The sequence below is a fragment of the Haemorhous mexicanus genome, chromosome 1 (assembly GCF_027477595.1).
Source record: "Haemorhous mexicanus isolate bHaeMex1 chromosome 1, bHaeMex1.pri, whole genome shotgun sequence".
Lineage (NCBI taxonomy): Eukaryota > Metazoa > Chordata > Aves > Passeriformes > Fringillidae > Haemorhous > Haemorhous mexicanus.
Window position 1 is genome coordinate 48,287,978 of NC_082341.1, and position 27,939 is coordinate 48,315,916.

General features: G+C 39.8%; 1 protein-coding gene across 1 annotated transcript in view; it reads right to left on the reverse strand.

The window, feature by feature from the left end:
• Positions 1-27,939, reverse strand: part of STAC (SH3 and cysteine rich domain) — a 70,651-nt gene that overhangs the window by 18,034 nt on the left and 24,678 nt on the right. Inside the window, exons 3-6 of the mRNA XM_059849044.1 lie at positions 10,641-10,741; positions 8,367-8,448; positions 6,823-6,938; positions 2,395-2,476 (exon numbers count right to left, since the gene is read on the reverse strand). Of these exons, the coding sequence (XP_059705027.1) occupies positions 2,395-2,476; positions 6,823-6,938; positions 8,367-8,448; positions 10,641-10,741 (381 nt within the window). The remainder of the gene's footprint in view (positions 1-2,394; positions 2,477-6,822; positions 6,939-8,366; positions 8,449-10,640; positions 10,742-27,939) is intronic.

Consider the following 27,939-nt stretch of genomic DNA (forward strand, 5'->3'; position numbering starts at 1 on the left):
ACAGAAAATAAGGCAAGTTACTAATGTACAACCTCGTGAACTGTGGAGCTGACCCAGCACATGGGGAGGTAGCTGAACTGTGTCCTTGTGTTGGCTGAGAAGTGCTCACTAAAACTGGGCTTGCAGGGAGGACATCCCATATTTGATTCAAGGGGAAAGTGCTCAAATCACTGCTGGTAACAGGCTCATAGATGTCACCTAAAGTACATTTTAGCTATTGGGACAGAGAGTAGGTCACAGCAGTGAAACAGTCTAACTGGCTTAGAGGAGGCTGAAGGGCTGGAAATTAAGTATTGCCATCTCACAGTTGTAAACTGGGAAGCTTTGCTTCATGGGATTTATGCCAGGGCCTGAATGAAAGAATCTCACCTTGAAGTTGTTATAGGAGTTCTACAGGGAAAGTTACATGGCCATGCATGTGCTGGGTCCTTTTATCCTTCTGGAGGCTGTCTTTCTGCTGTTTCCCTTTACCAAAGAGCATCAAATGTACATTTTCCCAAATACTTATTTGTAGAACAGTATTTTAATAGGAAAAAAAAAAACCAACCAACAACACAAACTCAACTGGAATGGACCTGAGTCATTGAGGCATTAATGTGGAACTTCCTGATAAAGAGGCAGTAGACAACTGAGAACTGAGGAAAAAGGAGTCATGAGTCACTTTGTAAAACATTTTGAATGTACTTATATTTTTAATCTTTAGTTTAGTTTAGTTTGTGATCTCTGGATGTTAATAGGAGGCACTTGAATCTGAAAGCCATAAAGGTATGTTGTTCATATCTCCACACAATAGAAAAACAGAAATCCATCTGTTTTTCCATTTTCATACTTCTTTGCCCTAGCAGCACACCAAAAAAAAAAAAAAAAAAAAAAAAAAAAGAAAAAAGAAAAAAAAAAGAAGAAAACCAGGGATTTTTATTTTTACATTCTCAAAAAGATGTTACCATTTTGATATCTTGTGCAAACAGTGCAGGCAATTTATTAAAAATCTACCAAGAAAAAAATTTTGGAGTGACTGATGCATAATTTATACTCTGAGCCCCTAAAGGATGGATTGTAAAAAAGCCAGTGCTGATCAAAGGAATCATTAATGTGCCGAGGAAGTTATTTGGAGGTTTGACACATGCTGAGTTTTTAAACTAATCTCTTTAAGTAAGTTCCTTGAATGCTTTTCTGTGCATTCAGTGAATACAGATTTCAGAGAAAAAAAGTTTCTTTGTATTTCAGAAATGAAACTATTGACTTGCAAAGAAATAAAAAGTTATCTGAACATTCAAACAGGGTCAAGTCAATCTCAGGTGGCCAGGATTAAACAGTGTGGTGCAGACTGAATTCTCTATCTTTAACCAGGTCAGGTCAACTTGCACTTGCAAGACAGAAAACTTAACAAAATTTTCAGGAGAAATCAGGTAATATGGATGAGATATTCACAAAATGAGAGGAAGGAAATGACAGAACACAGTAAGGAGAGGTGATAGAACCAAGAGGGGAGGAAAGGAATAAGGAGGTGGCATAATATAGGAAGAGACAGCTAAAGCTGGCCTTTCACTTACATGAATTGATAGCAGTATGTAAGGAGCACTGGGGGTACCACAAAGAAAAAAAGTTATGCTCATTGTGGTTTGTTTTTGTTCTGTACATCTTGTGAGATTCAGCAAAGCAGATTTCAGGTGCTGCTAGAGAAGTTGCCATGATGGTTTGGGCTTGAATTTGTGCTGAGCAACAACTCCATTGGTGTGTGACTTCCACCACCATAACTGAATTCAAGAACATGGTCACAAACACCAACTCTTGGTGGCTGAAATTTCATTACCAAACTCATGATGCTATGATGGTTTTCAAATCCCATGAAACCAATACTGTAAAAAGCATTACTTTTTTACTGCAAATCAAACAAAGGAATTGGGCCATTAATATTACTGGGCACGTACTACAGTTGTACTGAGAAGATGCAATTATAATCAAAATTCACTGTGTTGTGTATTTTACAAAGATCTTTTATGATTCTTTTTTTGTCCCGAAGAGGTTATGATATACAAAATCATGTGAAAAAATCAAACGTATGGAAAAGAAAGTATTTTTTTGGTTCCACTTTGCCAATGTGGAAGTGAAGCATGTTAAGTCTACGGTCATGATCATGAAGTAAATATAGGAGATAGGGAATGGACCTGAACCTTGTCCAGTTGCACTTTTGGACACACCGCATTAAGGAAAGTGGTGACTGCAACTTCATCTGAATGGCAAAAAGCATTCCCCAGATTTTTTGCACCAATTCACTTCCTGCTTTGGAAACCAGAACACTGCTAAAACCTGACCATGCCATAACCCTGCTCTGAAACAGGCTGTATGGGCCTTTTCACCTAGGGGGGGCTGTCTTGGCCTGGGGGCACTCACCGCTGTTGCTGCGTTTTCTGCTTATGTCGAGGGTGCCTGCAGAGCTATTGACTTCCTCTGGAACTTCTACCAAGTCAGCTGTCTGCAGGGACAGAAACAGCAAATGAGACAGGATAAATCAGAAAAAGGGACTGATAAAGTGAAATAAAACCACAGCAAGGACCTTTGGGAAATGCAGTACTTGAGTGGTGAGAGCGCAGAGCAGAGTCAGCTGAGCAGGATGGAAGGAAACACTGGATGTGATGATGCACAACACATACCTACTGCACAGGGATAAGTGGAAGCCCAGAAAAAAAATTCCAGACCAAGCTTGGAGTCTGGAGCACAAAAGATTTCTGCAGTATAAAATAAAGTGAAAGTTAAAGAACAAAGGATTATGTTGAGCAATGTGCTTCTCTGAACAAAACAGAAAGGGCATGAGGGAATTTGCAGATTCTGCAGGTATACTAAATAGCTATCATCCAGGGAGACTGAACATTAGTTGAAACTACTGAATTTTAATATATCAGTTCCGAACACATTATTCAGTAAAATAACTGTAATGTAAGGGTCATTTTAATTCTGTTAAAAGGCTGTAAAAGAAATAGCTAGAGTGCAGTGAAGTGGATGAAGTCAGTCTTTAAATATCTGCCCTCACTTTCTTTTTAAACAGTCATCTGGCCAGTATGGTTAGGGAAATTGAAACCTAAGTGTTGCTTTCAGAATTACTATGATTTCTTTTTTGTACCATATTAGTGTCAGTCATGATTAGGGACCCAATGTTCCAGGGTATAGGAAAATGTGGGATGACATAATGTCAAGCCTCAGAAGTATACTCTGCATACAGATTCCTTGGTTGGGTAGTCAGCTTCTCCTTGTATAGCCCAACAGGAATAAGGAGCTGCTCCAAACAACTCTGCAAGTCTGACCTTAACAAAACTTCAGTAGTTTAACTGTCTACATCTTTGATAACCAGAAAAAAACCAAAGATTGAACTTGAGTCAGGTGCTTTCTCTAATCTGAATAAATATAAATTTATTCCAAATCATTGATCCCAAGATTTTTTTTTCTAGCTTATAAATTTTAAGTCACAAGAAGGATTTAATGTTATGGTATGACATTTTACAATTGTACTGTACACACAGTTTGCTTTATTGCTTTGCAGTCCTGTGCCTGTATCACAGGAACATTTCTGGTTTTGTTTAGGGATCAGAATCTGTCTTGTTTTATAGATTTTACATGTTGTTTTTTTTTCCCTTTTACTAGTGTTGACAGCAAAGCTTTTTTTAGAAAGTGGTTTCACAATTTAATTTCTCCTATCCAGTACTTTCCTAGCTATTTCTCCATGAAGGAAAACAACGAACAAAGAGGTTGAAAGTAGATTTGTGCCACAGATGTCTTGATGCTGTCTTGTTTCCCTTGCTGATTTAAGAATATATACTTTACTTTGCTGCTCTGTTGCTCCTTGTCTTTAGACTCAGCCTTTTGCAGCAGGTCATGTTTGTCTTGCATCTTGCCCAAATAGGCCACCCAAGGATGAGAAGGCACTGCAATAGCAAAGTTTACACAGATCCAGTGTAGAGCATATCTATGGATTCTGGTTGATGGGTGGAGAAGAGAAAGACTGGCTTTGTTGAAAGACTAAGTCCCAGCTATTTTTCAGCTCATTGCTACAACATGTTCCTCAGTTTTCACAGATTAGCTTCATTATTGCTGATTAGCAATTAATATTATTTTGTTAAGTTCTAGTGCATGTGGGATGGGTAGTGACTGTCTCTTCAGTATTTAGTTCATCCAAAACCTTCTGAGACAACCTCATTTACCCTTAAAGATTTTTCAGTGAATGGATGCATGACAAATGGTTTAATAGAAATGATAGAGGTGAAAAGCTGCTTTCAAGAGGACCTAATCTGCAAAAAACCTAACAAGAACTAGAGTCACATTTACATCACCTCAAGTGCCTTTTTGTATAAATGTGGGTTGCAGAAGCACAGTTTTGAAGCAAGCAGTAGGTAGTAAATCTGGAGCATATGGCCACTTTCTTTTATGGGAAATGCAGAATCCAGGCGGAAAAATCAATGAGTACGTCCACACAGCTCAGTCATGTTAAAAATACTTCAGCTAGTTTAAAGGAAGGTGGTTGTCTCTGCAGAGAGTAGAGGCTGCCTGCATGAACTGCATGCAGTATGGAAGCTTCATGGCTGTAGGGGCAAGGTACAGCTCCTAAGCCAGTCACCTTTGCTTTTCATCACCTTCAGCGGGAGCACCTTTGCTGTGCTGACCCAGAGCGAGGCCTTGGACAGCTTGGAGACCACCTGCAAGGTGAAGTGGTATCCCAGGTGTCCCCATGTCCCTGGTGTCCCTAGTTTGGTGACATGGCAGAACCTTGAAGCACATTCTATCTCCCAGGGGTGGGACTTGGCGCAGCCTCACAGCTGCATTGCTGCTTCTGCTTGGAGAGGAGCAGAGCAGCCCAGAAGGGAGGATCACCGGGGAAAGGTCATAGTCCCTCTGAGTTATTAACTACATGTGCTTCTAAGGGCTCTGTGCCACATCCCTGTTGCAGCTACTGGTCAGAACCTACTCCCAGGTCACACATCAGTTTTAAAGGTCCTGAGCTTCATCATTTTTTTTAGGGTTGTGTCTACCCCATTTTTTATCCTTGTCTCAATCCACAAGCTTGTGCTGGCAAAATTTATGGTTTCGCAGGTCTGTTTATTCAATTCTCTAATGCGCTCTATCTCCTGTATGCTGACACATGTTACATTCTCTCTCAGCTTCAATACCCTGGAGAAATTCCTGTAATGAACTTGAGGTCCCAATTCTACGCCCACACCCCACCTAGTTATGATCAGCTCCCCTGGAGTAAGCTGACGCACCATTAGTGATTTCTACGCTTGAGTTTTCATTTATAATTCAACATAAACTTTATTGATTTAGAAAGCAATAATTACATTTGTAGAAATTTTGTTTCAAAGGAAATTAAATAATTGAAAGAAAGAAATGTAATAATGCGACAGAAGGTAGAGTCACTTTGGGTTTAAAAAAATAAGGGAATTAGCAAATTCCTTTTAAGGCACAAATGGGGGTGGATAGAGGACATGTCCTTTAATAAATCCCTTGCAGACTTCACTTAGTTCTTGCTTAAGTGGGTTTGTCTTCTTTCCCGTCTGACATGAATTGATGCCTGTTTAGAGTTCACCTATACCACCTGAGATTACAGGTCAGCCTGTAAGCATGCATTTAAATGCCAGGGAAACAAACATATACAGATATTAGCATGACTTGACATTAAGCATATATGTATTTCCTTTGAGACCAGGAGACCAACTCTCATCACATCTCTGTGCCCAGTGATTTGTCTTATGAGATGTGAGCAGAAGAGGTTGTCAGATAATGTGGGTCTGATTTTTAGAGATGACAATCAGCTTTAGCCTCCAGTGGATGATTCAAGTGAGATTTTTTTTGTTGTTGTTGTTGTTTTTTTGTTTCCTTTTTTTTTTTTTGAGGGGGGTAGGGATGGCCTGGGGAGGATCTCTTAGGAATGGAAGAGAACCTCAAACATGGGTGTAAGTGCCTGTTTATGAGAGGCTGAGAAGGTAGGAAATGTTCTTTCAACACCATGAAGGAGCTCTTGATCTCGTGGCTCCCAATACTAGGATGAGGAAGAAAATGGAAATTTTTACTGTTGAACAAGGTATGGATATAGCAAAGGCATGGCCATAGGAGCTATCACTTCCCTTGTTCTGTACCTCTTCTGCCATGGTCCTTAAGACAGTGACTTTTATGACTGGAGAGAGTGAATAACAAACATTAGGGCTAAAACCTCACTGTCTGGATCACACCTTATCACACCTGTCTGTGTTTGGGGTTGGACACCACCTGCAAGGTGAAGAAGAAGGAGAGAGAAGCCCTGATCAGTAATGCCTCCTTCATGATTCTGCACTGGAAAGGGCGGAGATCCCAGTCCCTTGCTTTGTTGCAGTAGCAGTGTCTTAATTTTGTCTGGAATCATGTACTTTTAAATCTAGGTTCTGAGGACTCCAACTCATCGTTATCGCTTGTATGAAGGGCAAATGGCCACCATCAACAACAGGCACTATGCACCTGCTCCAGCCTGACCGTTCAATATCTCTGCTACACTTCTATATGGATATGCAAAAAAAAAAAAAAAAAAAGATTAATATTTCCTTTTCAAATCTGATAAAAACAGTTTACTAATTTAATTGGCATTTTTCTCTTTTTCTTAAGGGTCATCTAAAAGACACATAAAACTTGAATTTGCAAAAATAACAAATTTTCTTGTCTCTATAAGGAAGCTGAGACTAAGATTTTAGGGGTTTTTTGCAGTTTGAAATACAAGTTATGTGAACTCTGACACAATCTCATGTGAATGAATATCTGTTGCTCCTCCAGAAAGAAAATGGAAGAAAGATGTGGGATACTTACAGAGTTTCTGTTGGGAGAGTCAGACCCACTTCCAGAACTTCCCTTTTTGGTTTTCTGGGCTAAGGAAGTCCCAAAGCGGAGAGTTTCATACACGGGGTCAACCTTATTTCCACAGGCTGCAACAGAAGGAGCAAAACATGCATCAATCAATACCTTGAGGATATTTCTGGTCATGTTCCTGTTTAACTTGGAGCAACACCTGCCTCTACCAAGAGGTTGAGCGATATGCTTAGAAACAATTTGAGAGACCATCCTGATAAAAAGTGAGTGTTGAATTTAATGGAATTACTATCAATTTTCTGCTGCCTCTCTACTCCCAGAAAGAACATCCTCCTCTCATCCTGGCTCTTCTATTCTCAGCCATTGCCTTGTCTCTCTTCACCTGCCATTCTCCTTCCCTAATCATCACTGGTGCTACCTATATAGTGGTAAAGACAGAGTACCAGGAGGTTCTAATCCATGTTTGTGACTTCATGGATTGCTCTCAAGAGTAGCTTTCCCTCATAGCTAGCCACAAAAATAATCTCCCATGGAAGAGAAATGAATGGCTTCAACGGGAACAAGCAAATTCAGTTCAACTCTCTTCTACATCCTGCATTCTTAGACCTCAACTTCCCTTGTGACACAAAGCTGTAGGCATGTAGAAGACAGTACATTTGTGCCACTATGTAGAAGGAGAGAAATTTTAAAGTACTGAGAAAATACAACAGATTTTAAATTTTGATTAGAGCAAAGCACACCTCATTTTTTTAGCCAGAGTTTATTCGAAATATTTCTATTACTTCTGATAAAAATGATAGATGTTTTTGAGAAAGAGAAACTTAGATGAAATCCTTGTAATTAGTTTTTTTTAAACTAATGACAGTAAGAATGCAAATGTCATTAGACAAGTAGTTTTAAACTGACTGCCTAGTTTTAGCTTTGATTTTTTTGCAATTCCAGGTCTGCCTGGTTAGAGTACTGATGGGGGAAAATATTTTCCAGAATAAACTTAACTTCTCCATTTCAAAATGTTTCTTTTCAGAAATTTGGTATTCCAGTGAGGAAAAAGTGGTCTTTCAAGAGCAGACAATGTGTAGACACGATCAATAAGGAAAAATATGAGGAAAGTAAAAAATATGAATGAAAAAGGACAGGAACCTAGCAGCATCCCTCAAAAGCTGGACCAGTGATTTGAATGCCCCTTGCTATTTTGATCTTCCTGTCTTTTATTTGTTTTTTCCCAGCTCAGACCCTCATCTCAATATTCCAGTGTTTCTTCCTTCCTAAGTTCCTACCTTGATCTCAGGTAGTTGTTATGATAAGCAGGGTAATTTCTAAGAGGTATGCACACAGGGTTTTGAGTGAAATACGCAATGAACACACCCTCTCCTCTTCCAGCTTTGTATCTTTGAAGTGGTCCTTTCCTGAGGTGGCAGAAGGGCATCCAGTCACCGAAAGGAGCTGGACGGCTGCTGAGGGTAAAGACCATGGCTGGAATTCTGCCGCTGCTGTTGCAGAGCATTGCCAAGGGAAGACTGAATGGAAAAGCAGTCAAAACCTACCAATAGGCATCACTTCTTTGATGCAGCCAAACTGTTCGTGGATGAGTAGTGGCGAGCTATAGTACCGTCGAAATCCCTTTGGCTGGAGGGAGAAAAAGCAAACACAAGTGAAGCGCATTGCTTACCTTGATTGATGAAATAGAAATAGCCTCAGCTCTTTGGTTAATGGTGGAACATTAAGGTGAGGCTGGAAATTTGCCTCCTCTTGTACAGTCACTGTGAGGTTTAGAGATCAGATGTTTATTTGATTTTTCGCCTAGAAAAAAACCAGTTTCCTATATTTATGTGGAAGGAGGGGCTCATTTTCAGCTCTCCTTTTTCTTTTATCTTACACAAAAGCAAGACCAATTAATTGCAGCAGAAGTGCTGAATCATTAGAGGTTCTGGGAAGTTTCCCTCTCCCTATCTTCTTATAGAATGTGAATTTGCATTGTATTGTATTAGTCAAACATGTGACTATCCTTCCCCACCCTAACTCTAAATCCTCATGTTCCTACATATACATATGTGAAATCCAAAAAATTCAGAACCTTTCCACAGGTTTTTCTAACATTTACTGCTGACTGACTGCAGCTCCCACTGCTTTTTCTTTTTTTTTTTTTTTTTTTTTTTCTTGTAAGGTCAAAAAGCTCTCCAAACTGTTACCAGATATTCCCACAGTGTCCACTTGTAGAAAAATGTGCCATAAAAACTCAGACTAAATCATTAAAGAATACCAATACCACCAATACCAATATGGCAAATAATGGTGCCTATACCACTCTAAAAAACTTATCTCAATTCAGGCAAATTCCTAGTACTCAAAATGAATGCCTTCAAGACATTGGAATTTCACAAATGGTCTCTCCAGTTTCTAATGTCTGCAGGCTCTGAGAACTTCTAGTCACAGTGAGAAGTGAGGAAGATTTGAAGAGATGTACATATTTTCCATATCTTCTGTTCAGTGTACATCAAAACCTGATAGACAACTAGCTCTTCAGGTACTGAGCTGCAGAAAAGACTGAAAAAGACTGAGGTGACTGATAGTCTTGTAGTCTTAGAGGAATAAATTCCAGATTCTTCAGCCTTTGTCTGCCCCCAAGCTAGATTCAGACAGAGCATCAGCATGAGCTCACAAAACTCCTGTGACTTTGCTGACAACTTCCTGATGTAAATTTGGTCTCTCTTTTTTTGTTCTTGTAAACTAGCAACCACAAGAGCTGAGGCTGGAATCAAGACATGCATGAATCAATTAACATGGGATAATATTTGCCTTGTCCAGGGCTTGTCATTCAGCTCTTCACAGACCAATTCCCTATACCAGAATGCCTCATACTAGAACCATGATTATGGTTTAGGTACATGAAGACTTGCCTCAGGGATATAAGCAGCAATAGCTTTCAGTGAGCACTCTTGGACAGAAAAGATCTTCCCACTGAAAGGTGGGGTTTGTAGCACTGTTGAAGTCAGTGCTTGCGTTTTCCCATAATTTAACACAGTGAAACTGTTTGGTTTTAGTTCAGTTGTCTCAAGTGTCTTCAAGTAACAACAAATCTGAGAACATCTGAAACATGAATCTATATATTATTCACTTTTCATATTCCAATTGGTATTTTTCCAAGTTCTTTTTTTCCAAAAGTAACCAGAAGGAACCATAGTCCCATAACAGTCAACAAGGTGGGTTAGAATTGTCTCAGACATAGTGTACTGCCATTGCCAATCGCAAGATATTGCTGCTCAGAAGGCACTTAAGTGCTGTGTCCTTACAGGGGCAGGCTCCCCACAGCCTCTCCTCCTCTCCTGCTGAGAGATTGCTGCAAACTCTGCTGTGTCTTACTGTGAAATATCCCTTGGTTTTCTTTTTAAGGCGGATTATGTTTTTTTTATTCAAGCCCTAATAGTGGAGAAAACAATAAAACATAATTTGAAGGATTTTTCATTTGTTGAACCCTACTGAAATACTATGATTAATTTATAGCATTCTTTGAGAGGTTTACACTACAGCAAGCACAGTTGAAATCAAAGTAATTAATTTTGTTAGCTAGCTAAATTTGTATTCTGGAACTGTATTTTCACATCCACAAAGCAGACCAGATTTGTGCCTTGGTTTTGTTTGCATTCTTGTGCAGCAGCAATTGCCCAAATTGACAACAGGGCACCACCTGGCTTAGCTTTTCTCACCTCAGCAAAGCAATCTGGTGTGTGTTCTGTTAATGTAGCATATAAATGCACACCTGGGGTTTGGGTACACAAAGAAGGAGCTCCAGCACAAGCTGCTTTGGGCTGCTCACTTACCAGCTTGCCCATGCAACGCTGCTGCCCGATACTGTCGGCACACTTGTGGTGGATGCTCATCTTGCACGCCTTACAGCGCAGGCCATGCTTAGCGTTTGTCCCTGTGAAACACACAGCAAAGATTGAATTAGACAAAATCAATAGTTTCCATCCATTTAAACAAGTGACCTGAAAGAGCTGATGGGGTCAGTTGCAGTAGAGCAAATACTGATAGCATTCTTTGCCTTATCTGCTTCTAAAAATTCACATTTGTACACCCATTTTCTTTACAGTCTCTCCTTTTTAGGCATTTGTCCCCCAGGCTCTTTCCATTTATATTGGATTGTGCTCTGCTGTATGATAGTCTGACCAACAGTGTCTCTGCCTCATGAGCACCAAGCAAAACCCCTCTGTTGTCTTGAAAGGTCTTGGCATGGCTGCGCATAGCTGAGGGAGCCACTGAAGGAGCAGCCCAGCTCTGGAGCAACTCTGGGGAACTGGGCCATCAGTGGAGGCCCAGGTTTTGTGTGGTTGCTCTGGATTAGTGTGCTGTGAGGATTTTTTCAGTTATAGTTTCTTTTCAATTACACATGCTCAAAACAATACTGACAATTTCTCCCAGGGTCTGCTGCTCTCACCACCCTGGGCAGCGCTCAGAGGGTGCAGGAAGGGCTTCTTGCATGTCCCTGAGAGGGAAGTGAGAGTGCCACAAGTTTCAATATACCCTCCTCCCTTGTCGATAGGAAAAGTTATGTGTCACTGGTAGGGGAGCTACAGCAGAAATTTTGCTTTAAAGAAGCAGAATTCTCCCACTAGGCCAAATGTAGTTCTGTATTAGCTTCAGTGAGGACCTACTCTTAAATGACAGACCCAAGTCTGCTTGCTTCCAGGCAGGAACAGTCACTTTTATTCATACAACCATAATACTTCCTAAACTATGCAGAAGCAGGGATGCTGCAGCAACTCTTTTATCCCCTACAGGACTGTGTAAACAGAAGGAGTAAACAACATATCTGTTCATTATATCTACTGTGAGAGTCACTATGAAACCAGGTAATAAAAACCCTAAAAACTCTTGACATTTTAACCAGCCCTCATTAGTCAGACATGATAAATATTAGTAAGAAGGATCCTGCATCTGAAAGTACTCATTTAGCTCATTGGTTATGTACATGCTGCCAGTTTCATTCAGTGAAGTGCTACCTCAGAAAGAAGCACTTCAGGGAAGGTTTCATCAAGTTGGTGCCAAAACCCAAGCCTTGTGTTCCACTTTCAGAGGAAGAGATGTCTGAAGTGTCCACTTGCAAGCCAGATAAGGCAGACTGAGGTAGCCACGGGTTGTTGCAGTGAGCCAGGCTCAGATGCTTCACCTGTGTTCTTCCTTTAGGATGGGGAACAAAGATCCTCCCCATCTTCCTATAGAGACTGCTGGAATGATAGGGACTGAACGGAGCTGAGTGGGGGGTGTGCCCCAGGGTCTTCAAGGGAGTGGGGTCAGTGCCTGCTAACCACTTGTTGCCCCTTTTAGCCACCTTTCAGTGTGTGCAGGCATCCTTTCTATCCTCTTTTCTGGGGTCTTTTTTCATAGCAAACACAGGATTTCTTAGAAGAACACATGCCTGTTTATTTGTTTTTTTTTTTTTTTCCCTGCATGGCTGCACTTGGATTAATGTGCTGGGAGGATTTTTTCAGTTATAGTTTCTTTTCAATTACACATGTCCAAACCAACATTGACTTCTGTGGTTTTGCACTTTTATGACTGATGATGAAATGTTGAATCACCCTTCATGGTGATCCATAACTGGCACCGAGAAAAGAGTAGTTCCCTCACAGTTTTTCATTATATTTGTAGGGCAGAATGAGAAAAGGAAAATGACATCACAGTTGGCCTATGCAACACGTCAGTGCTTACGTGGGGTCTAATTCTCCTCTCGTGCTGCTCTGTACCAAGGTATTCCTAAGATTTATCTGTGAAGAGGCAGACAGTCACAGTCCTTCCTGCTGGCTATGTTGTGTGTCCTTCTAGCACATTTAAATGTTAACTTTATAATGTGGATGTTGGTCCTTACATGTTATAACCATGTGATCACAGAAGATACACATTTGTCAAAACATTTGTGTGCCCAAATGATGTGCAAAATGAATGTGAAGCATCTGAATTGCTCTCAAAAATCAAACCCCAACTCTTTCAGAACAGAAGTCTGTGGTCATGTGAAAATGAGTAAGACAATTACAAAAGAACAATACTGTATTTCCATTGGCTTCAAAGAGAAGAAAAGTATTTCTGTCACACCCTTGAGTCTACAAGAAGGCTTTGTAAATCAAAATGAAATCCCTGAAACTACCAAAAGCTCCAATCTTCAACCCATTTTCAGTTCTAACTACTTGGTTTATGGTGGGGCTAGCTTGGGAAAAACTTCCCTGCGTCTCCCTGCCTCCCACTGAGTAATAACTATGGAGCTTGGAGAAGAATAATTTATGCTGTATTTATGCTTAACCACCATATCTCAAGCTCTGAAAATGGCATTTCTACAAGAAACACCTTTTTTTTGGCCATAGAACAATTCTTCAGTTTCTCTTCCCCATTACACTAAATCACTCAGAGGACTATGGCTAAGCTGTTTCAAAACTAGTGCACGCCAGGAGTCAGATAACAACATACTGGCAAAGTACCTGACCCAAAAGTTTCTGAGATTCAGACATGAGCCACAATCACAGTTCACATCACAGATAAGAGATTACATTCAGTACAGGTGTAAATGAGACCAGGGTTTGACTCATTGCATCAATTTCTGGCTTCCCATTTATGCACACTCATTGACCATGCAGATGCCTGAATGGAGCAGGTTTTAGGAGACATCTGGTAGTTTAAAATAGTGAAAAAGAAGGCAAAACACGGATCTTGCAAGGATGTTATTTAAAGCTGAGTGATTACAGGGAGAGTTCCACAGTCATGCACTGGTATAAGTTATTTCATTATGCCTAAAGTAGTGGCACAGGATATAGCAATGTGTTGAAACATTGTTTCCCAATAAATTCCCCTGGAAATCATAAGAAAGTTGGGAATTTGGCCTGAACATTAAATAATAGAAAATAAGTGGTATTAATGACTCATAAAAGTAAAAAAAAAATTTGACAATGACAAAGATAGTAACAATTACAGCAATAGCTACAACAACACAATAGAGACTATTTGAGGATAATTTTCTTTTGTTGCCAAAGGGTACGAGGCCTTGTTTGAAGTTGAAAGCCTCTCTATGGTGTGCTTACTCCCACTGGGTTAATCTTTCTTTGGATTGAAGCATAGGGCAGGGGAAGGGTAAGGAGAGGGTTCACATTTGAGCTGGTTACAGCACTGTTTGGAATGTGCAGTGCTCTCAAAAGAGAAGTCTCAGACACTAACAGTCTCCTCAGGGACATCTGCTGAACACACACTGATGATCTGCAAGCCTGACCATCACTGTCTAGGTTGAGTTCTGTCCCCCTAAATAGCTGATGACTTGATTACAGCCTACTGTTTATTCCCACCAGTAGATATTCCCCTACACCAACCTTAAAGCAAAGCTGGAAGATACTGATACTCACATACAGTAGTCACTGCTATATCTTAGCCCACCTGGAATAATTTCAGTCAGTGGTGGATCAGAAATATAGGAACTAAAGGCTTTAACAATTAAGCTCCACTTGGAGTAACCTAAGTACTTTTTTCTCTGTTTTTCACTCAAAGGGGGAGTAAACTAACAGATTTGATAGCTTTGCTATTACCTTCAAAAAGTAATCATCCCTCCTACCTTCGTCTCCAAAAACCCTTGCTAAGGTTACTTAAGCTGGTTGGTAAATACTGAGCAGGACAGAACAAAATTCTTCTCAGTTGCTTTTTGGTTGCTGTCTGGGGATGTAATTTTCACTATTTTTATTCAAGGCACACTACTTCATTCACCAAACAGAGCAGACAGTGTTTGATGAATGGGCAGTTCTATTCAACATTTATTTTTTACTTTCCTCAGTCAGTGTGTGTCTTTAAGCATCATCTCTTGAGTGCCATGTTAGCTTTATACCAAATACAAAGTGATTAACTGCCTCATGAGTTTTCTTAGGGGCTCACTGTCTTTGTCTTTTGCCAAAACTTGTATGAGATGGCTCTCATTTAGGGGAATAAGGGGTAAAACTGTCTGAGGTTGCACTAACATTATTTTGGCCCAGATGCTGGTGTTTAAGTCATAAAAATTGCCAACTCTAAAAGTGGGGGTTTAGAGTGGAATTTACTAGACATGTTTAGCTGACTTATAGTGTCCATGAACACTTAACATGTCCTCTTTGGTGAATGAAGTAGTGTCTATGTGGTTGTGAAATTCATACAGAGAAAAAACCACACAGTTATTAGAACAAATGTCCCCTGTGACCTATTCATTTTTGTATCAACTATCTCCAAGTCTGTACAGGCTGGTATTCCTTTTTCAAACAGGAAAAAAGGCAAAACTGACAAAAGAAACAATATTTCACTGGAAAAATAGAGGACATTTCAGGCCAGAATACTGAGTAGGTCTTAAATAAACTTACAAATGAGGTTCTGCCCAGTAATTTTCTTCAGATATCAGCTAATGTATCCAGGCACCTAGGTCTGGAAGGATGCATTGTTTTGAGAAGCAGGTCATGTTTAATAACACCTCACTAGAAATACTCTGTGACTGGGTCAGCTCCCATTTGAATATCTAAACCAGTGGCTAGGTTTTCCAGAACGGTCATGGAAAATTGAATCTTAAACTGTTCTGATAATATGACCTTAAATACCACTAAAAGAACACACTGCATCACTTTTGTAAATTTAAATCTTTTTTGGAGGAAGCCTAAATGGAAACAGAACACCTCAATATAGGTGAATGGAAATATTTGGAGGCAGAGAAAGACAGAGGGAACAGGGCAGAATTTGATTCCAACTCTTTTTGTCTGTGTTTCCTTACAAAAGCAGTTTAGTAACTACTGTGCATTTCAGGAAAGTCACATTTTTCCTAAGTAATGCAAATGAGAGTCTGCTTGTTACAGACACACAAAGGGAACTTGTGTCATCCTCTTGGCCAGCACAACTATGGCCACAGCACTGCTGGCTGATGCTTTTTGCATGTTGTTCCAAGTCTCAACATAAGATTAATAACTGGAGTGGGAGAACGAGCCCTACATCTTGGAGAAATTTCAAAGAAAACTGCAGATGTTGGTAACAACATGATGTTATACCGGCTGTATAAACATAACTATATTAGGCACTTACGCCAAAGTTGGGAAAAAAAAACTCAACAGAAAGGAGAGGATAAAAACATTCAGGTCTATAAAAGAGAGAAAGAGGAAGGGAAAGAGACACAGAGAGACTGTCACCTCCAGTTTATCTAGCTATGACCCAACCACCATTTTTTTATTATTCCAGCTGAGAGGAACATATCACTCTGAAATTGTTTTGATTTAAAACTTTCAAAAATAAATATATTTAAAATTACATAATTTCCATAGAACTCAACTTCTGCTGTGGGAGGCTGATAAAAATAATGAGTGTCTTGCCCCTTTCTCCCTAAATGCACATTTACAGTTGTCACCAGAAAGCTTCATCCATGCCAAAGTTTATGGGAAATGGAGAATTTTAAGCAAGCTGGGCCAGTATTGCAGCAGTGAAGGGTTTAGAATGTCACCTTAAAAAGAGGAAATCCCTGAAATGGGACTGGTGCCTCTGCAGTTATCTCTAAGCCTTTGTGCACTCTACTCTCATGCCCCCTTCTTAGTTTTTAATTAATTGGTTTTGCATAAGAGCTCTGATGCTGAAAGAGACGACTGAGATGACTATTTTAAAAAACTCCTCTGTAGCAGCTTCCTGCCCTTGTGGCTGGCTGCTGCTGGACAAGTGCTTCTCCTTCTCCTGCTCTATCTCAATCAAGAGCTGCAGGGAGATCAGATAATGGCATTTTCTACACCACACATCCAGATCTATAAAGTTAAAAACTTTGAGCCTAATTTATCCACTAGGTTGGTTTGTAAGAATGAACTGGGAAGTCCTTTTTTCACCCTTCCTCAGCCTACAGCCTCCCCAAGTGCCTCCTGCCACCTGGGGAACTACGCTCTGTCCTAATGCCTGGCACCCTTCTGATTATATTTTTTAACTGATGCTGCCCCATCACTTTCCCCAGCTGACATTTTGGAGAGTACAGAGGTGCAGATCCTCACCTGTTCATCAGGTGAGCCACAGATCAAAGCCTGAACACAGATTTCTCCAGCCGCTCTAGAGGGCTGAACACTGGAAGTCATTGCTATCTTATACCTGATTGAAAATTTAAATTGATAGACAAAGAGTTACTCTTTAGTAGTGATATTTTTTTCTTTATTAAGTTGTGGGTTGGATTTTTTACAATTAAATCTGCCAGATCAAAAAGCACAGAGCTTTGGGCATGTTAAATTTATAATTTCTTGGGATGAAGCACATTGTACAGGCATGTCCAACCATATGAGAAGAGGAACCCTGAACCTGGGAGCAAGCTGTCAGGTCTTGACCTGATGTCTTGACTGCCTGAAGTGTCCTGTTCCCATGAGTTTACCCTGTGCCACTCTAAACCAAGCAGGGTGTGTAGAGAAGCTGGAGCTTGTATATTTATGTTCTGTAGAGTAGGACTTGATATCCAATCATGGTACCTACCCTTTCAATTGAATAAATTTTAGATTATATCTCATTGAGAGGTGTGGGTCCATTTGAGTGCCTACCCCAGTTTCTTCATAACAATATCCAATGTTTAAATAGCAAGAAAAGTTGCCTTATGTGCAGGCAGGCTACATAACAGTGCATAAAATTAGAATTGACTTCCTAGTGGCATAGTTTTCTTTAGAAATGACATGCTGAGAAAAAAATGAGGCAGTAATAGGCAGGTTTTTCTGCAAGACAGTTAAAGAGGTGAAAAATATCCCTGCTAAAATAAAGCCTTTTAAAATTTTGGCCATAAGAATTGTTTTCAAAATCCACTTTTCACATATTCAGCAGCTTTGCTATAAAAGTCTATCCCTGAAAGGAAATATCCACCTCCGCACTTCTTAAAATATCATCTCAGGTTTTTGATCATCTAAATGTTAATTAGGATGCTGGAACACCATGGTAAATAAACTAACAGATATTATTGAAAGAAAAAGTCCCTGTCCCCTAAACACTAAAGATGCTAAATCATGTCTAACATTCTGTGCTCTGAACAAACTGGCACGGATTTATTGATACCTACTTTTCTAGATAATTTTCAAGATTGATGAACCTGTGCTTATAGGTCCTTGAACTGGGCTGCATGGCTGAAATGGAAAACATATCAGAGAGGATAGGCATAAACTTGACTGTGTGAGGTTATGGTGACAGAACTAAACAGGACAAGGGAACATGAAGAAATTAATCTTGATGTGTTATTTCAAATGAGGACAAGCAGAGATGAATGGCTGATCTTGGTCTCAATAGTATTAGTAAACATAGCATCTTAAGTAACTCTTCCTGAGGTGAAGATGATGAAAGTCAGATTTCAAACAAGATCTCCATTTTGACAGGCTCAGGTTATTTGCAACTGTGTTCTTACATGTTTTGAAATGAAAAGTCATCAGTTGCAGCCTTTTTTTTTCCCATATTGAAATGCTTTGAAAAAGCAGCTGAATTTGCAAGGCTGCTCACATGTGCCAAAACCTTTGTCTTCCAAGGGCCTTGTACCATTACAGAGGAGCTGGAAAACAGAAACCAGAAATCTGAACAAAAACTATGATGTGAAAAGAAGACCAGGACTGTGAGCTTACTGAAAATGTGGGAAAAGAATTACAGAACAAAAGAACAGTATGTCCTCAGCAGAGGGATTTGATGTCCTCTCTTCTGTGCTAATGGATTTTTAACACAGCCTGCTGCTTATGTGTCTCCATCGTCATCAGTGGGCTTGAAATGAGAGATGCTATTTGCCAGAAGATCAGGAAAATCAATTAGAACTATAAGATGTTTAGTTCCCATTATATATATATTTTTATATATATATATATATATATGTATGTGTGTGTGTGTGTGTGTGTGTGTGTGTGGTTGTTCACTGGCCTTCTGCTGTGTCAGACTTTTTGAGGGTTTGGGCCCTTTCCCCCTGCGCTAAAACCACTCCCTCATCAGCGCAAGCTCCCAGTGTTGTTGCAGGTCTGTGTTAGCACAAACTGACTGGCAGTGCCTGCAGCAATGGACCTTGTATGCAAAGTGCTGAAGTGTGACTTACCAGGACAACAATTCCTCTTCCTCCCTCCTTTTGCCATTTTAAGTAGCTAGTGATAGAGATGGGAAATGGAGTAAGAGAAGATAACAGAAGATGAGATGTGACACAATGTGGCTAAAATCTAGTACTTAGTCAGGATTTGGCCACACGCACAGATTTCTGTTCCAAAGCCATTTATTCCCTTGGATCACACATTGCTGAGGAGGATCTCACCAGAAGGTACAGGTGTATTGACAGCATGATTTGCTTGGACTAGAGGGAATTCAGGGCACCACCATAAGTAACTGGGTAGTTACACCATTTTGGTGGGATCAGTTTTCAGGGAAGTTATTTCTACAGTTAATCACAATGCTTCTACCTTTCAGAATGTTACAACCACATTTTATAACAAAAAGTGTTTCAGTTTCTTTTCCACATGGGAAATATACAATCACAGAATCAGCTAGTTTGGGAAAGACCTCTGAGATCATCAATCCAACCGATGACCTAACACCACCCTGTCTACCAGACCACGGCACTGAAAGCTACATCCAGTCTTTCCTTAAACAGTTCCAGCAACAGGACTCCACCATTTGCCTGAGCAGCGCCTTCCAATATCTGTTCCTGTTTTCTGTGAATTCTTCCTGATTTCCAAGCAATGGGAAAACATTCAAGTGAAACCTTTCACACCAAGTGCAGGCTGGAGGAGAGTGAGGTTGAGCAGGGTGTTGGTAATTTTTTTCCAGAAATAGCTACTGATTTCAGTGAAATCACACAGGCTGGGCAGTAAAAACACTTCATTTACAACTGTCAAAGAGGCAGTCTCAGCCTTCACTGTTATAACCTGAAAGAATTCATTACTTGACACATAGCAGTACTGGCCTAAAGCACACCTACAGGTACACTTCCATAAGGCACCAATTACTAATTAAATGACTAAGAAAAACTTCTGTCAAATGATGGACACAAACAACTTGCTGCATGTTCTAAAGGAAACTACAATGAAATCACAATGCAATTACATGTCATTTTTAACTGAGCATGTCTTCAGAATTAAAAACATCATTCAATGTACAAGATAAACTTATGTCAAGGAGGAAAACAGCTTGGTATTGTGTATACCTGGAAAACTGAAATTTCGACAGTTCAGAGAAGAACATTGGTGAAGTTGCAGTAACTTGCATTCCTATTACCAAAGCAGGAAAACATGCGATGATCCATGTGAGCCGCAAGGATCACTGCTCTCTGAGACATCCTTCTATATTAAGAACAGCAACAAACAAATGTGGGTAGGCATTTTACTCTACATGATGGCAGTGTGCTATTTCTTGCAGAAGCATTTCTGTTAAGTGCCTCATTTTAAGATTTCTGCAACTCAGAGTAAGGAAAAGCTTCTAATAATCTTGCTTCTGGGTAATGCTTTTGTCAGCTATTCAGCATTGTAATTATCCACTTAACAGTCACACTCTTGTAGATAAGGACTCTAAAGAGAAAAATAATATTTTTACAAGAAGGTCAGCTTGAAAGAAGATGGACTTAATTTGCTTATCTGTAAACTCCCAATATCCCATGTGAGCTCTGGAAAAGTACATAGCAGGACATAAAAACCCCACTTGCATTCTGCTTCATCCCTTGGCCTTTGAAAAACCTTGAGCTTGCCATTATGTTCTTCGCTAGAGCTGATACCAGAAGGAATGGTACCAGGAGCCTACTCACTACTGAATAAGGTGTTTGGTGGTTTTAATGTCTTTTTTGGTTAAAAATCACCATGGCTAATGTAATATTAAAATATTAATTGTAGATGTTCTAGAAATGCTTATTGTTTTCCATCTAATTAAACAGCAAATGTTGGTCAACATTTTTTAAAGTCTCTTTTGACTGAGGATTAACTGCAGTTTCATATTAATAGCAATTTCCCCCAAATTAAAGTGCACTTGAAAATTATCTAGTAACAAATGTGAAACATGTCTGATGCTGTTCAAGGACGAATTAGAATTCAAAATATATTTCTACCCTCTTTTCTCAGCTAAGCAGTTCCTGATTATCCAATTTACTGATAACATTCTTGCCTCATCTCAGAGGAGGAAGCCCTCCCAGAGGATAAACAAACTAAATATTTTCTTTTCAATATTTGCTTTAAAGCATATTTAACTCTTTGTTAACAAAGAAAAGTAATGATTTGATGCAGGGATAATGTGTGGCTCCCTGTAGCTTTTCTACAAATGTGAGACTGCATGAATTGGATACTTTTTGCCATGTTTATAAAAAAATAGGAGTAGAAGTAGATGGAGCACATCTATTCTGCACGCACCATATGTATTTCTAAGTCTTCACTTCTCTTTATTCCCACTTTATTTATTCTAACAGACAAAATGTACCCTGTTGTTGGGAAATTTTAGAGAGTCCAGATGATATTACCTATATCTGACTGGTCTATAACTAACAGTTAAATGCATACTGTACAGTTTGGGTAAATCAGTACTTCTTATTTCCAGAAAGCTTTTGTTTGGCCCTTCTTACAGGGCTCCACTCAGAAGCGGGGAGGTCTATGCTTAAGCATATTAACTCAAGAAAGAGATTGTAGGATAAGCCAGGTTCAATTTCAATCTAATAGGGTAAAATTATTGTTTTACACCAATTTTTAGCAGATGTGTGTTAAAAAATACAATGTTTTTCTTTGCCCTAAACCCTAGCATGGCAGAGAGAGATGACTTAAGCAATTCTCACTCATACTGACTCTCAAAAGCTTAAGCAATTCTCACTCACACTGACTCTCAAAAGTGCCAGAAGATTTAAGTGCCCAGAGCCGTTCATTGTTGTCAACTGAAACTGAGTGTCCTAAATCCAGGAGTAAATTTGGTGGAGCGAAGGAGGAGGTAGAGGCAGGGATTGTAGATCACTTAGTAATATATGGGATGGCACCTGGTACCAGATGAAAAGGTTATTGAAAAACCTTGTTGAAAAGGTTACACAATAGCTCTTTTTCAATGAATCACAGAGTGACTGGGTTTGGAAATGTCATCTGGAGATCATCTGGTCCAATCTCCTGCTGAATCAGGTTCTACTAGAGCAGGTTGCACAGGATAGTGGCCAGGAGGGGCCTTTATCTCTGTAACACGAAACCCCACAACTCCTCTGGACAACCTGGCCCAGTGCTCTGTAACTCTCGCAGTAAATAAGCTCTTTCTCATTTTTAGATGGATCTCTGTTTCAGTTTGTGCCTATTGTCCCTTGTCCTCTCCCAGGGCACTGCTGAGCCTGGCTTCAGTTCTTACAGACATTGATGAGATCTCCTCTCACCTGTCTTTACTGCAGGCTGAACAACAGCAGCTCCCTTAGCCTGTCCCCTAAGTGAGGTGCTCCAGGCCCCCAATCACCTTTGCAGCCATCCACTGGACCTGCTCCAGGAGCTCTATGTAACTCTTGCCCAGGGAGCCCAGAACCGGACACAGCACTCCAGATAAGGCCTCACCAGGGCTGAGTAGAAGGGCAGGATCACCTCTCTCAGACTGCTGGCAAAGCTCTTCCTAATGCACTCCAGGATACCATTGGCCTTCTTGGTCACAAGGACACTGCTGGCTCTTGGACAGCTTGAGACTGTTGTCCACTGGGACCCGCAGAGCTGTTTTCCAGCAGGTCAGCTCCCAGTCTGCATTGGCGCCTGGGATTATTCCTTCCCAAGTGCAGGACCCTGCATTTTCCTCTGCTGAGTTTCTGGAGCTTCCCATCCATACAACTCTCCAGGCTGTCCAGGTCTCACTGGATGTCAGCACAGGACTCTGGGATATCAGCCCTGCTGGTTTTGTAATGTCAGTGAATTTGTTGAGGATGTATCCATCCCTTCATCCAGGTCATGGATGAATGTGTTGCACAAGACTGGACCTGGTCCCAGCCCCTGGGGAACACCACTGGCAATGAGTCTCCAACTGGACTCTCTGCTACCATTCAACCAGTTCTCAATCCATATTAATGTCCACTCATCCAACACTTCCTGAGTTTGCCTACAAGGGTGTTGTGTGAGACAGTGTCAAAAGCCTCGCTGAAGTCAAGGTAGTCAATATCCACCACTCTTCCCTCACCTACCCAGCCAGTCATGCCATCATAGAAGGCTATCAGATTGGTCAGGCAGCATTTTATGATTTTTCCTCACAAATGAAAAAGAGATTCAGCTGCTTTTGAAAGTTTCTTTCAATAGGGAAACTCTTGATAATTAACAAAATAAATTTATGCTGTAGTAGTAATAATGTCTCTGGAGAATAGATGTGGGAAGGCTTGGCTGTGACTACACAAGCCCTGCTCCAGGGGTATGTCCCCGTTGCTGGAAGCTCTTTACCCTTCTCTATAGGGAACAACTCTGTTCTGATGAAGTGGCAACACGAATCTCTTCCCTCAAGTAATCTGTGTTGGGAGATCGTAGAGAGACTAGGAAGAGTGGAGGGCAGGACTGAATAAATAACATCATTTTTATCCTTCATCCTGCAAGATAAATAAAAATGCCTTTTTTTGTTTTTGTTTTTTTCCAAGATCTCTGTCCAAAGATCCTTCAAAACTACCATAGCCTTGGAAAAAGCCACTTACAGTCATGCTTTCAGGAATACTTCTGCTTTGTCTTGCTGCCAAAAAGCAGTGATCAATCTGTGACCATTTACTGCACCTTTGTCTACCTGGATAATGCTGGATATAGGCAGGTTTGGATCAAACCAGAATGCCTACTTCATGAAATGAGGCAGCAAGCTTAAAAAAAGTCAAGCATATTTTTTAGGAGAGAGCTGATCAGACTGGAGGCAGAAAGCACTGTGTCATAGTTCCTGTGAAATTTTTCTATATTTAATAAACATCCACATAAATTACAGTTATATAAACACTTCCTCTAACCATGGAGTTTTTCCAGTACTTATTAGTCGTAGTTACTGATAGTCTAAGAGAGGAAGTTCAAATGCAGAATCTAACAGAAAAAGGGAACCATAGCTTCAATCTAGACCTCTTTCTTTCCTTTTCTCCTGCATTTGAAAAGCATTCCCAATTTATCAACCTTGACCCTAAATTTCTGGAGGATTTTACAATACAGCTTTGGGGATAAAAGTGGTTGAAAGTTCTAGTGGCCACCACTGCACAGTGAAATAAAGAAATACAGGCTGCTTCTAAAAGATGAAGTGAGAAAGAATTATTCATGGTACTTTTTTGGCTGTCTGAACCTCCAGAATGACTGGCTAAACCAGAACAGACGGTGGTAGGAGTGAGTAATTTCTGAAGGGATAATACAATTTCACTACTGATTAATAGACTGAAAGGAAGCAATGCTACAGGCATGTTTTGGTTTTATCATTTTTACTTGTTTATTTGTTTTCCACAAGTTTCTCTAACTGCAATCTGGTTAGTTCCCTGAGAAAACAGGCACTGAGTTATTTACCTCCAGAGCTGCAAAGGTCCAGAGAACCTGCATCTAAACCAGAAACACAGTTGCCTTGAGAACACATATAAATGCATATATGTCAGGGGTGGCATGACCCAGAAGGGTTTGGTTCTGACTAATACTGGACATTGCAGACCACAAATTTTTCTGCTCTTCCTGCAAGTTTATTCCAGGCAACCATGCTCTAACAGGTATGCCAAAAAACCCAGGTGTTTAATTAAAATTTTGTGCCATAGTTAAGGTCAAGAATGGAGTGAAACAGTTACATATACTTTGGAAACACAAAGAAAGATGCAATATAAACAAGGATATATTTCTTTAAAGCACAGCTTTGAAAGATTGACTTTAAAGTAATATTTGTAAAAGCAAAGTGCTTTATTTTTTCTGCGTTACTTATATTTGACTTTGATGGGAATACATATTTGCATGTAATATGCTTGGAATATGTGGAAAAGAACATTTTTTCCATGTGAATCAGCACAGGAAATGATCTGCAAATGAGTAAAACGTTGAGAATTCTACAGATGGTGGTTTTTCTTAAAAATTACACAATGTTTTACAACTATAGAGTACTGACACCATGTTTTCTTCAACAGCAAATTGTCACAGAGATGATTGATGACACACCAGAGACTGAAGAAAAACAAGAACTTTCTTCTGATGAGCATAAAGACCATAACCTAATGCAACACATATTTAACAGTATCTGTCTTTGCTGGTGCTAGGTGGTTTTGCCTCCCTTAATTTGCCATTGCCAAAGCTTACCACATTCTTGCTAATCACAGAAAACGGTAGATAACACAATGAAAACTGGGAGCTATCTGACTTGGTTTTCTTGGTTTTACTGTGATGTAAAATAAAAACCCCATAAAATTAGTGTCTCCTAAATGATGATCTAGTAACGCATTCCACAAGACACTTTGATTTTCAAAATTTTCCCTTGCTGGGGTTAGCAAAACAGAGAGTGGGAGAAAGGAGTGCAGAGTCTGCTCCAATACACTATTGATTTGCTCTGAAATTATGTGAATTATTACTGTTGAATTCATTATTAGAAATGATGATTTTATTGGAGAATTAGATACTGTAAGAAGGCCCCATTAATGTAAAATGGATTCTGCATGCACTCTTCAAAGCTTCCTCAAATGTGCAATTTCCTCCATTATTTCATTTGACAGAAAATTACTGCTTCTGTATCAAATTTTTCTTCCGTTTACTGAGGTGGAACTTGAGTCTCAGTCTAGTACAATTAATAGGAACACTCCAACTCCTGCCTTTAAAGTGTGGTATGAAGCACACTATTAATACTAATTTTTTTTTTTTTTTTTTTTGAAATCACGTCAATAAACAGATTTTCTTTTGAATATGTTTCATTGTACTCTGGGATGCATGAAAAACATTTGAAAGAGTAATTTTACTCATATATATATATACATATATATATATATATATATATATATATATATATATATACATACTGATTGCACTGCATCCCAAAGGCAATATTTGGCTCCTAGTGCCCAGGGATCAGACAGATGATGCACGTATTTTTTTCTAGTAAGATAATGTTTCAAGTTCTTTAATTTTGCTGTGAAAAGAGTACCACAGGGAACCTGCTGCCTCTCTTCCATGTGTCCTGCTCACTCTGAAGCTACAGATGGATTCTGCCACGAGTAAGACTGAAGCAGTCACTGCACATTCATGCTGTGCACTGTTCATTACGCTGCCGTGTACCAAACAGAGCTGCTTAGTTCATAGATCAGAGTGCCATTTAAGGTGAGCCTGGAATCATTCTTGGTGGCAAAATTAAAGCCATCTAAAGTCAAGACACAATTTTCCTGGAATCTTTCCTCCAGCCTTCAAAACATATATCTGTCTTTGTCTTTATTCTCATCAATGAGGAATTTAAAGTCATAGACTCATTACTCTTAAATGTCACTGTCTGTGAAAAATGCAAATAGAGAGAACAAATCGGCTCCATGTTTCAAGCAGAGTCCCTGAACAGAAATAAGGCTTTTTCAGTCTGTCTTTGGGAGCAGGCTTGACAGGGTTTCCTGAAAGCTGCCTGTTTTGCTTTTCTATTCCTATAACCCACAGCTGCACAACCTGTATGAAATAATTGAATGGCAAACAGTTAACATAGAGATCTACCATGCTGCTTAAAATAACAATACAGAAAAACCAGGCAGTAAGGACCAAAAAGAGAAGATGACAGGAATAGAGAAGACATTTGTCTATGAAAATCAGGGCATTTATACTCTAAGGCATCTTAAGGTAAAACTTTCAACATCTTCTCTGCCTTACCTCCAAGCAAAGATGAGCTGGAGGAGGTCAGAGCAATTTACCTGACTCAGACTGCTACCAGGCAAAATAGGTCACATTAGTTTCTTCAGCAATTATAAAAGGCTTCTTCAGCTAATGAAGTGGCTGAACAGAAAAACAAAGCCCTCAGCAGAGAGAACAGAAAAAACTTCAGAAAGCACAAGGGGTTAAAGCTGATGTTTTGAGGCTTAGAGCTGTGCTTCAGGACTTTCCTATTCCAGGCAGACACAGATTGCCCAGCAAAGAAGAAGAGCAGGAGTGTTTATGAACTGGATTTACTCTCTGCAAAGTTTGCTGCCAGCAATAATCCATCATGAGCAGCAGTATTTTGAAACACTACTGCTGAGTCAGGCAGATTTGTGATGATATTTATCTCCATACAACTTCACAAGAAGCTGCCAGAAATTTAAAGAACTTATATTTGCAGTATATATTTGTGAAAATAAGCTTTGGTAGAACATCCATCCACATTACTGAATGAGAAAAATTCCGGGCCTTTTTCCATATAAAAAGTTATTTCAATTAACTACTTTTCCAGACTTCCTGTCAAATTCTGGACGGTGAACTTTCCTGACACTTTACTACTTCTCTCTTTCATTTATTTTACCACTTCAAGTAGAAAAAACCTTAAAAGACTGGAATAATGACACCAAAAAATGGTGATAAAATTCCTTCATTTCCTTGGATTCAGTACAGCTGTGGTGAAGTGAGACTATAAGTTAATTTATGGAACCAAGATTGTCTTGCATCAATTTTAATATTCTGCAGACAGCTGCCTTTTCCAAAGACCACAAATTCCTCACAGAAGTGGGGAACACTAAGAACCCTCATTTGAAAAATGTTGATCAGTCTTATCAGCATCTTTCCAGAACTTACCATACTGTTGCCTAAAAGACAGTGACTTCCGTGCCAAGGGATGTAAGTTTCTGACAGTAAGTTATACAAATTGCAGACAATATTTGGTACTCAAAGACCTGTACTACTCCTACATGAAGCTAGCATCAGCATGTTTAGCTCCCTAAAAGTTTAGAAATTATGTCACTCACTTTCACATGGGTAAATTGCCACTGAATTTATTCCTGCTCAACTGTGCTGGGACAAGCAGGTGGTAAGTAAGTAGGAAGACCAAATCAAGTGCACAACACTAGCCATGAGGATGTGAATTTCCAGGACCAGATTTCTGAATAGCAGCTCCTGCAGCTTCCCACTGTGGTGGCCATGCACGTTCTACACCTCCAGGCACTCGCACTTCTCTCTTGACCTCTCCTTGCACAGCCCCATGGATGATCTGCATGAAGGCTGGCTTTTTAGGTCTTCACACTGCAGTGAAAATTACCTTACAAGCAGGGCTCAGCAGGGAGGT